This window comes from Phaethon aethereus, assembly GCF_964289735.1.
Source record: "Phaethon aethereus genome assembly, chromosome: 12".
NCBI lineage: Eukaryota > Metazoa > Chordata > Aves > Phaethontiformes > Phaethontidae > Phaethon > Phaethon aethereus.
The window spans coordinates 21,960,060-21,970,966 of record NC_138588.1 but is presented as its reverse complement, the minus strand read 5'-3'; the positions used below and the strand labels follow the sequence as shown (position 1 = coordinate 21,970,966).

The following is a 10,907-nucleotide window of genomic DNA, read 5'->3' as shown; positions in this document are numbered from 1 at the left end:
CTTTAGCCTGACCGTTTCCAAGACGGGGGTGAGTCATACTTACATGATGAGTGTTTTTTAATTTGTGTTTCTCTGGCGTAAGTTTTTATCTTTATGATTGTTTGTAGAATTGGTTTTCCTGGAGAAATAAAAAAAAATAATAACAATAATGGACCAAAAGTTAAACAGCATCTTCCTCCTCTTAAGTGGCTAAAGACAACGTGACTTTTAGACTGTATGGTGCCACCCTCCTGCCCCGTGCAATCCACTTCCCGCATCTCTCATCCCAGTTTTACCACTTCCTTTTTACAGCTGAAGCTTCCCCCCCCACTACTTTGCCATTTCCTTAAGATATTTGTAAAAAATACACCCACGTCAAATCTGCCACACCAGGCAGTTGGGGAGACCACACAAAAGTTTGTTTCCAACTCCTTTGGCCGTGTTTTTCTGGCCAGGACCTTGCAGCTATCACTTTTCTTCATTCCAATGCTAACAACCAAAAAACTACCATTAGTAGTGTACTACCATTAGTAACGTCACACGTAACATAGGTCAGATGTCCTGTAATAACTCCCATAAACCCTCAGATGAAGCTCAGTAATTTTTTTTCCCCCCCCTTAAAGTGCACTTACATTGGCCCAGCTGGTTCATCATCTGCAGCAAAAATTCCGATGCAATCCAGGGAAAGACAAGGAAAGGAAAGAAAAGAGAGTCAGTCTCCGCACCGTTAACACCGGCTGAACTGCAAACAGCAAACCGATCTATCTACAGCATTAAAGGCCATTCCACTCGGTAGTGCAAAGATTCATGGAGTTATTTTTTCTGGATTCGGGTTTTAATGGCAGGTATGTTGCTTCAATGGTTTTAGTTAACACTTTGAATGCTTGTCATGAAGAACTGCAACTCTAGCGGACAGATTGTTGCAATATGGTCAGACTCATCTTGTCCCCAAGTTCCAGTGGTTCAATCTCATAAAAAATAGATGGGAAGACAAACCAACATTTCAGTTGTAAAATCCTGCTGGTTGTTTTCTTGCATTGATTTTTTTGTTTGTTTAAATAAATATATATACATTTTAAAGCCACTCTGATGGGTATATACACGACAGGGTATATACACCATACGCTCACCTTCCCCTGTGGACAATACAACCTCTACATATTCCGTTTTTCTCAACGTCTAATTAGAACGGACCAGGTTAGGAGGCGGCTGAGGGTGCAGTACTTGATTCAAGTATCCCAACGCGGTCCGTGGCTAGCGACGGGCATCATGCGTGCGTCCGATAGAGCACAGGGCCCAAAATGCCAGGAAAAGTTAGGGGTGTTGTAATGCCTCCAGGCACAACAGACTTCAGCTACAGAAGACCGACAGCATTTTTCTGCCTGTGTTTCTTGGCAAAAATATTCTCTTTTAGGAATTGGGAAAAGATCCGCCAATGAGTAATGTTTCGCATTAGCTCTTTCATGACCAATTGAACGTGGTTTTTTTTTAATTATCGAACACCTTATTTTGCAGTACCTACAGAAGTCAGAAGTGCATTTAAACAGCAGCACAAAAATCAATCCAGAAAACGTTACAGTAATGCTCCTGTAGAAGTTTTTTGGGGGGAACAATTCAGGACCCACTGGTTTTGGCACTCAACAGTTGCCGTTCCCACCTCGTGCTAGAGGGATTTTTCACTGAAGTCTTTAAGAAACTCTCAGCAGGATTCCACAAGGGTGCTTAGTGCACATGAAGCAGTTATGGAAATTACAGTCTTAACGGTGTAGGCATCCGCATGAGCACACGCTAGGAGTAATGTCGGTCAAAGGGGACATTACTCCACCTGTACCTTCAAGGCAACGGATAGGCAAAGCCACCGCTAGCACAGACAGTGACCGGAACAAAAAAAATATTTCAAAAAAATAAAGAACTAACCACAAACCAAGAGCTTTACAGCCAAAATAACACACTAGCGACACACCAGTGTCCACAGAGGTCCGTTACCAGCAACAGTACACTATCGGACAAGATACAGAGAGAACTAGGACTAGTGAGGACAACCAGACATCAATGTGCTGCTGCATATACAGTGGAGATTTACAGAGACACATCGGGTACTGAAACACAAAGCACAGCAGAGTAGATCTAGAACTGCCCTCCACAAACATCTTCTTAAGTCAGAAAAGATCTTAAAGCAGGCTGCGCTACGTACTCTGCACGCTGGGTGGGAAGAGCCTCAGACAGACAGTAAGCCCTTAGGTCGCTCCACCCCCAGCTCAGCACTGCTACCCATACCGTTCTGCTTTAAGACTCGGTTATCTCAGCTTGCTGACGGGCATAATCGACATCCTTGAGAGTTTGTTTCGCTGGACTTCAGAAGTATCAGACTGCGCCGTTAAGGTACAAGCTCTCTCTCGCTAGAAAATAAGCATTTTCCCTTCTCCCTTAAAATATTTATATGCCTATTGCAGATAAGTAGCTTTGCGTGTTTAAAAAAAAAAAAGCGTCACATTTATAAAGGCTGCCATCGGGTCTTTTCCTAACGAAGATCCAACATGCCTATCAGAATCCTTACTATACCACCATTCGCCCCTTTCCCATCTACAACGTAAAAATGGAGATAAAATAAGACCGAGGAAAATTTCTCTGTGCGTTACTATCCTGGTCAGCCACTTAACTGCTGGAAAAGCATCCCCAGTACAGTACAGTACAGACAAAGACCGAAACCTCAGCAAAATCAGGGGGCAACAGAACAACAGAAAAATAAGTACAAAACTAGACTAAATCAAGATTAAAAACAGCAAACTGAAATCCAAATTAGTTGTGAACGTGAATGAAGAAGTTGGAAGAAAAAGTGTTAACATTATGACTTGTGCATTGTATAGACTGAAGCGGAGATTAAACAAACTCCAAAGCATGCAGATCTCTCACTTACCACCATTTTTTTAAGGGTATGATGCAATTGAAGGGGGAAAAAAAAAAAAAAAGAAGTCATAGTAACCGACAAGTATCAATATAACTCAAAACCGTTATGCCAGAAGGCCTGCTCTAGTAACCGACTGTCTCTAACGGTACGTAAAACCTATGGCCATAGAGAACATCCTCCCAGTACGCTGCTTCATTCCGTTCTGCTCCCGAAAACGCTGCCAGGTGAGCTGTAATTTTATAATTGACCACACTAAACCCCTCCTTTGGCAGGAATTTGCTTTTTAATTGGGAGGGGATCTCTGCAGACTCCAAAAACCCCACTGTTTATATAATACAAGATTTAAAAAAAAAAAATTATTACACCAACAAACCACCCAACCAGCCAAGCCTTTCTTGTGGGTACAGTAATTGTCTGCTTAGCGTAGCCCCGAAATAGCACATTTCTGAGCCGAAAGGTTAGAATTGCTGCTGTCTTTAATGCATCGTGTAACACGTGTAATCAATCCTTCCAGGCAAAAATATGTGGACATTAAAATTGCAAAATGATGACAAATAGATTCACTTTAGCTCCTCCACTTGTATTAACCGTCTGGGAACGTAACTCGTGCTTCGGCAGTCTGAAAGAGGGCTGTGTTTTGTGCCCCCCCCCCCCGCCCCTTACTTTCAGCCTTAATTTATAAGGCATTTTAGATGTTACTCAGTTACTTTTACCCCCTTTGGATGATTACAGCATTTATTTTTAATATCAAACTAATCTTGTGTAGTCTCTTATGACCAGTGGAAGTTAAAAATGAAACACTATGGGGTACTTCCAGCACTAAGACTCTAAGATTTTTGCATCCGAAGGGACTCTTACGCTTCCACTCGTGCCTTAAAACTTGCAAAGAAATTGGCACAGAGAGGAGCCGAGACCAGCAGCTTCAGCAACGGTTCTTACACTGGCACATGGCAACCCTCAGACCCGCCTTCACAGATCGATAGCGAACTGGAGCATTATTAAAATGTTCAATTTCTGTTCAAAAGCTCAAAAGGAAAAGCCAGCGGCCTGTGGCACTTCGGGGTCCTGTGTTACAATACAGCTCCTACGGTCTGCAAAGCAATTTGTTGGAACCATTACAGAGACCGCTGGGGAATTTTTAAATTTAAAAGCTAGCTTAAGGTTTTGCTTTCTGAGAAGAGAATATCTGACAGTGGCTTGAAAACTTTTGAGAACAACATTTAGAAGAATTTAGATGTGTTGGCCCAGGTTGGAAAAATTAAAATTTCTAACAAATTTTTCAGTTCTTAACACGCAAAACATGCGGAAGGCTCCACGTCGAACACTTGAAGCAGTCCACAGCCACACAGGACAGCGATAGCTGTTCGCAGGGACACGAGCGTTACAACCGGCGTTAACCGTTCAGGGCTGCGGTTGCACGCGAAGATTCGAAGGCGGCATTTACCACCACGACACACGTCGGGTTCGGGGTAACGCTCTTCTCTGTGGCTTCACTAACAGGAATATTTTGGAGGGAGGGGGAAGAAGACGTGAAAGGAGACCTTGGTCTTGCTCAACAAAGCAAACCCATAAAAACAAAGCAGTTGCTCTGAAATGGAACAAAGACACAAGCGTATCGTCAACGGAGACTCTGTGGCCAAGACCACGCACACTAGACTGGAGGAACTCTGATCCTGTAAGAGCGTCTAACAAATGAGTATATAAAGGCCCAGAGGAGCCAGGCTATTCGATTAGCACTGTGCTACAACGATGCTCACTGCTAGGTGTAATCAATAGCTACCCCGTCCCACAATGTGCCTGTCTGACAATTTTCTCCCCTCGATGAAGAGTGGGAAGAGAAAGGTACGGGTAATAGGGGAAAAAAAACCCCACCCCAAAACCAACAAAAATTAACTTGTTACAAGGTAAACTGTTTCAGTGAAAACATTTTGTTCTTTAAATTACTTACAGTAATAGCAGGAACAGGGAAAGTCAAGAAAAAAAATAAATGAGTATTAGAAAGGATGTGGGGCTATGGATGGAGCTTCTGCAGAGCCGGAGCAGAAAAACATTTATGGAAAGTCTTTGTATTAAGCTGAGAAGTGAGAAGGGAAGAATGAAAAAGGACATGTTATAACCCAGTCACCTCACGGCTTTGAACTAAAGGTCATGTAGAATATGGATTTTCAAGTAAAAACTGTTTACATTCCCTCGGGGGAATGTAGCCAAGGAGTTTTTACTTTCTACTTACCCCAGAACACACCCTTTAAAACAGCAGCTTGGCTAATTTTAGGCTATTTGATCCAACAACAACGGAAAATAACCACTTTCTTTAGGAATCTTTGATATACTACATTCAGGTCACAATGGCTGATCACTACGTCTGTCAAAAATAAGCAGCTTAAGCTATACCAGAGAGGAATAAAAAGCTATTTGCTTCCTTTTATTGTCAAGAGAAGCCCAAGCAGCTTGCATTCTGAGCAAAATGCATCAGCAGTCCCCTGCTGAAACCGTTTCCCATCGTACATGCAGGGATGTGCCAGTGTCTCTGGCCTCAGCATGCCACGTTCATGCAGCTTTCATCACCAAAAGCCACTGGAAGCTGCACGTTAGTCACCCGCTCTTGATTTTACAAAACCTAGTCGCGTTCTGGAAAAGGTGCGTGATCCGGCCATTGCTTTACCGTGTGTAAAGCAAGTCAAAACTCTCATTTTGAAAGGATGCGGAAATTCAAGCGCAATCTGCCCTCCCTTCCTCCTTCCAGCACGTAATTTGGATGCAAGGGGGCTCGCACCTGCGGGCAGGTTCATGGAGGTACTCGCTGCAGTAACCTCCCCTTCCCAGGGACGAGAATGCCCCTAATCCACAGGCACAGAACCCGCACCAGGCATCCACTAATGCCATCCTGGCACCATTTCTGGTGGAAAGATGGATTTCACGAGTGCAAAGTTCCTTTTTCTGCTCTATAGCAGCAGGGAAAAAAAAAGGAAAAAAAAAAAACCAAAACGAAAAAACCAAACTGAATTACGTGAAGGAGGAAATATTAGCAAAGGAGCTCCTGAGCAGCCCTGTTCCATGGCATGAAAAGCAAATAAACTAAAGACAAAAAGCAAAGTCCATGCAAAAAAGAAAAAAACCTAAAAACCTGCGGTCAGGAAATGCCAAAGTTAAAAGGAGTATCCTCACCCTTCCAGCATGGCAGCACTTCTAGACGGAGGTAACACCTTTCGTAAGGCCAGCGAATACATTGGGAAAGCGTCTCGTAACACACAGCCCTTTATCCTCCCCCAACCTCTGAAACCTAAGTGGCCTCACTCTGCAGCTAAACAGTAAATTGAGAAGAACTGCTCCAAATTTAACCAGGTTATCTGTCACTCTACCCAGCCGCCAAGAGGTGAGGTAGTTGGCACGCTAATACAGGTAATTTTTAGCCTGTGGAACGTGGCGATGAGAGGCAAAGGGAATTACTGAATTGACTTTATTTTGGCTGGCCAGGTAGAGTTCCCAAGCGCTCTGGAAAGCGTCCCAGACACCTTCCAGGATAGAGATCGTGTTTCTCTCCCAACAGTCACATCCCCTCACTTTTCTATGGAGCTCTTACAAATATCCTCTTGCGTGTACACAAGCGCACTGCAAATAACACCAGTGAAATTACTGATCTGCTTTGCCGAAGCATTATCCATCTGAGAAACATCATATGCTTCTAAAAATAGTTCTTCATCAGTCAGGGTAGACTGGGGGGGACCCTTCAAGATATGCCACCTCACTACCTTTAATGGCACTGAATTGGAGGCTTCTTTGGAAATGTGGAAGTGCTAAATAGTTCAATACAGTTCTCCAAAATAGCGGCAAGACGAGCAGTTCCTGGAAGGTGGCACCTCAGTGAAGGCAGGTTAGTACAACTGAGAAAGGTAAAAAGGACTCCAATTAAGCGTGCCTGTTATTAATGGAGTCTGGAGCAATCCTGTGCCAGCCTTCAGCTTGGGCTGGTTTTGTCCCAGGGGACGAACACGGCACGCTCTGAAGGGCTGTCTGGAACTTGTGTAAGCTTAACTGAGCCAGCCCTGGAAGCGACGTCACCGGGGTTCTGCACGAGGTGAGAGCTCAGTGTGGGCACCAGCATCTCCCAGCAAGACCCGAGATAAAAGCAGCTCAACTGCATTTCATCCTACGCTGTTATCAGTCAGGCTCCGCACTGGCTGCAGGTGTACTTCTAGACTGTCGATTTAACAGTTCCTTCAGCACCAGGAAGGCTTTGATTTTTCTGTATACAGGGGAAGTTACCACGTTTAGCATCGCCATTTTTCTCCAAAACTTTTTAAGAAATCCTTAAAGTGTCCTGAATAAGTCATCTTTGCACTAAGTCTATGCAGAAATCCTCACTCTTGAGATCTCTCCTCTCAACAGGACAGACATTAGCCAGTACATCAAAGGATTCTCAAGGGGGAAAAAAGCCTCACTGAACGTGGGCGATACCTCTCCCTAAGGTGGGACCTACGGCACCCCACGGTCCACCCCAAAGCACTGCAGAGGGGAAAGACTACAGGTACAAGGCTTGCACCCCAACATTTAGGCTGCCTACCAGTAGCCAGACATCCTATCTGCAGGAATAGATGGCCTGCAGCAGCAAGGACGTGCCAAGCCAAACGGTAACGATCCACTAGGCAGCAGTCCAAAGATGCAAAATGGCCATCCATCCTCAAACGTGGCTGGGGTTTTTGGCTGCTTCTATCTGCTACTCCAGAGCAAAGGAATAACGTCAGAGAAAACGGGTGACTAAGGAAGGTCCAGAGTTATTCCGCCCCGGGAAGATGGGGAAGGGCGTGATGGTGGGGAATTGGAAGGAATCTCGGTGTCTACGGAAAAATTTGGAGACATCCAAGGACAAAATTCACATCCCAGCAAGAAGGTCCATCAGTGAGGTTACTCTGCTGATGAGGCTAAGAGGGTTATTTCCCCCCCCCGCCCCCGTTAGCAAGTAGGCACTAACAGCTCAATCATTATTGCTGCAGCAGCTTCGTACGAAGGTCTGGCACAACCACAGCCCTTGTCCTTAAAGCTTAACGCATCAAAACCAATACTAAAAAAAAATTCGGAAAACCAGCGGATAGGTGAGAGCGCTCATGGCTGTTGTCAAAATAATATTTATATGAAGTAAAATGGTGTTTAGACTAATATCTGCATGAGTTGCTGGCTCAGCTATAGGCTCATTGATGTTACCCGCTACAGCTCACTGCAGCATGCGGAGGCGGATGTATGATTTTGGAAGCAGAGATTTTAAACTCCCAATGATAAGCACGCCATTGCATTAAAACATTAACTTTGGCATTTCATAACAATGTATTTAAAAATAACAAAATTAAGAATAACCTAAGTAAAACATCCAAGTGTGGAAATCAGCAGCTTGATTTCTCACATACGCATTTGTAAAATGCCCCTGCTTATTATTATAGGGTGTTTCCCACCACAATATCACAGAAAGCTTCAAATGCCATTACAGAAAATGCAAGAGTAGCCAAGGGAATGTAGGACTCAAGTCAGCCTTCAGTGAAGACGACATTAGGCTGACTGTGTCTCTTCGTCCAGGCAAACCTAATACACAGACACCGACTGTGATATTCAGTATTGGATTTTGTCCTCCAGGGAAAGTGGACAGAGAAAACATTTGTCCACCACAGAGGTGCATCACTCTCCAAGATTCAAGCTTAGCTGCCTTTGAAATAATAGCAGACCGAGCAAGCAAACTTAGTAACCTCAGTTACTTGGCTCATCATCTTGGACACTTCCATGAGAGATGATGAGCCTGGATCCCTTAGGCATCTGAAAAGCAGCCAGACCAGCCACGAAAACTTCAGCCTTGCAAACAAACAAGTAGTGAACTCTTCACCTCCCATGCGTGCTTAATTGTGCTAACATGGTGGTGGCACTGTGATCTGGTCAAGTCAAAGCCAGTTTCTATCGGATTTAAGTCTGTTTGAGGCTGCTTGCTATGAATATTCACATATCAAATTACAATCTGGTATCTTGTTTCAGTCTTTGTGAAACTCCACCAAATCCAAGTCTGAAACGCAGGGAGCTACGAACAGCCACCATCACAGAGATGAGATGCCCTCCAGCCATCCCAACATCAAAGTTAGGCCGATGTGACACAGCAATACGGGAGAAGTGCAAGAGAACATTTAAATTGTCTTTTTTGAAGTTTTCCGGGCTGGTTGAGAGCCACTTTGAGGACAAACTGCTGGCAGTATAAACCCCTTAGCAACCATGAAGCTGTTAGTTATGCAGAGGAACATGCACTACACAGTTTAAATTTTCTTGGATACACACCTAGACGAGTCCCAAAGCATGCTCTATAAGCAGTTAGTAAATGCTACTCAAGTGGTTGAGATCAAAAGCTAGTTTCCTCTAGGTATGCGCTACTTAAGACACTTTTAATCTGCTACAGAAGTGATCCAGGCCTCAGCCATTCTCAAAGTATTAACGTTTATTATCTGTTTCGTTAGGTTTTTTAAATTTTTTTTTTAATTCTCTGAAACATAGCTCAAGAACCGTGAGGTTGTTCTTGCCCAAACTTCACAAAGCAGATCAGTGTTTCAGCACCTACATTCTCATGCCAAAAGACAAACATCTCGCTGTGTCGTTCTCGATCCCTTGCGCAGCTCGACCACAACTAGTCTTGGCTGCAGAAGCTACAACACAGCTGCCTTTGGAAGTTCTCTACCATGCTAGAGGGCTCGTCCAACCGAGGAAGACACTAACGGTTCAGTGCTTCCCGTACTGATTCAGCGTGTTGCCCTCCATGGACTCTAAAGCAGCTGCTCCATTACTTGGATGCGTCATGTTCCTGCAGCACAACGGCATACCAGCCGCTTCTCACAAGGACTCCTCGGATGGCTTTTCTTGATAAACACTGTAGTAAGCAGCTAGGTGTCACATGAAAGCCTGTTTCTCAATGTGGTTCTTTCGAATAGTCATTTTAGCCTCAAGCTGCCCCTTCCTCCATCTTTAAAAGAGGACGGTATGCAAAAGGAGCTCAAAGGTGAAACAGTTACTACTTTGTGTACCAAACACAGTGTAACTAATTAGCGCTCCCATCAAACCTGGTAATAAATACCTAATCTTTAGAAAATACACCTCAGTGGCCATTACAAGTAGATACAGTTTCCAGAGCATTCCTTAAATTCAAATTCAGTTACAGACCAAAATAAGAGTCCTACCCCCCACCCTTTTAACACTGAAATCATGTTTTATTTCTGAAGCATCCCTGTGGTCCTAATCCCTTTAAGTGTAATGTTGCCTTACAAAGCCTGCCCAGCGTCCAACCCAGATGCCACATGGACGAGGGAGTGCCGCTGGGGATTAGAGTGTTTCCAGCTCTCCCTTTGTGCTGCTTTACGTTCCGTAGGGCTGACGTGCAGGATTTCTCAGGGCTAATACAGCAGGAAAGAGACGGGAGCGCTAGACCCACCTTGTGTAACAAAAGCTTTAAAGATAACGAAATAACCGCCCTCCCACCCCGTAGTCTGAGATCTCGGGAAAATCCAGCGCTAGGACTTCGCATAGCACTTGGACCCTCTGCGCTTGCTGGACTTAGTGTTTGGAGAATGAACAGATGAGAAAGCAAAGAGCTCAGAGCTGAACTGCGCTGCTGATCCTTCCTGTCACAAAGCCCCGCTCTGTTCTCCTTCCACAAGTTCACTTTGCCCTTTTTTCCTTTTCCTTACAAGTGGCTTTGAGCACACTTACCGTCTGGGACTTCATCCGGCCGCTTCCTTTTCTCATAAACAACTATGATGACAACGAGGATAACGATTTCTGCCAAGATCCCCAAAAAGGGCCAGAGGGGAGCCAAGTGGCTGCGGACACGGAGGATGGTTGTGACGGAGACAGAGCCGACCTGGTTGGTTGCGTTGCACTGGTACTCGCCAGGATCCTCGTTTATCTGTAGGTTTGTGATGCTGAGCTCAGTGTAGTTGTCTTTATTTGAAATAAAGAATCTTCCGGAGGAGTTGTTGATGTCCTGATAAAAGGAGAAAGGCGG

At 44.5% G+C, this 10,907-nt stretch overlaps 1 protein-coding gene across 3 annotated transcripts in view; it reads right to left on the bottom strand.

Moving 5' to 3' along the window:
- Window positions 1-57: 57 nt before the first annotated feature.
- Window positions 58-10,907, bottom strand: part of NPTN (neuroplastin) — a gene marked incomplete at its 3' end in the record, with an annotated part of 58,316 nt that continues 47,466 nt past the window's right edge. For 2 of the 3 annotated variants that reach the window (XM_082005253.1, XM_082005254.1), the window contains 3 exons: window positions 10,613-10,886; window positions 612-633; window positions 58-118 (listed from right to left, as the gene is read on the bottom strand). In XM_082005253.1, the coding sequence (XP_081861379.1) occupies window positions 58-118; window positions 612-633; window positions 10,613-10,886 (357 nt within the window). Of the gene's footprint in view, window positions 119-611; window positions 634-10,608; window positions 10,887-10,907 lie in introns of all 3 variants that reach the window. The other variant, XM_082005255.1, reaches the window with a different exon arrangement.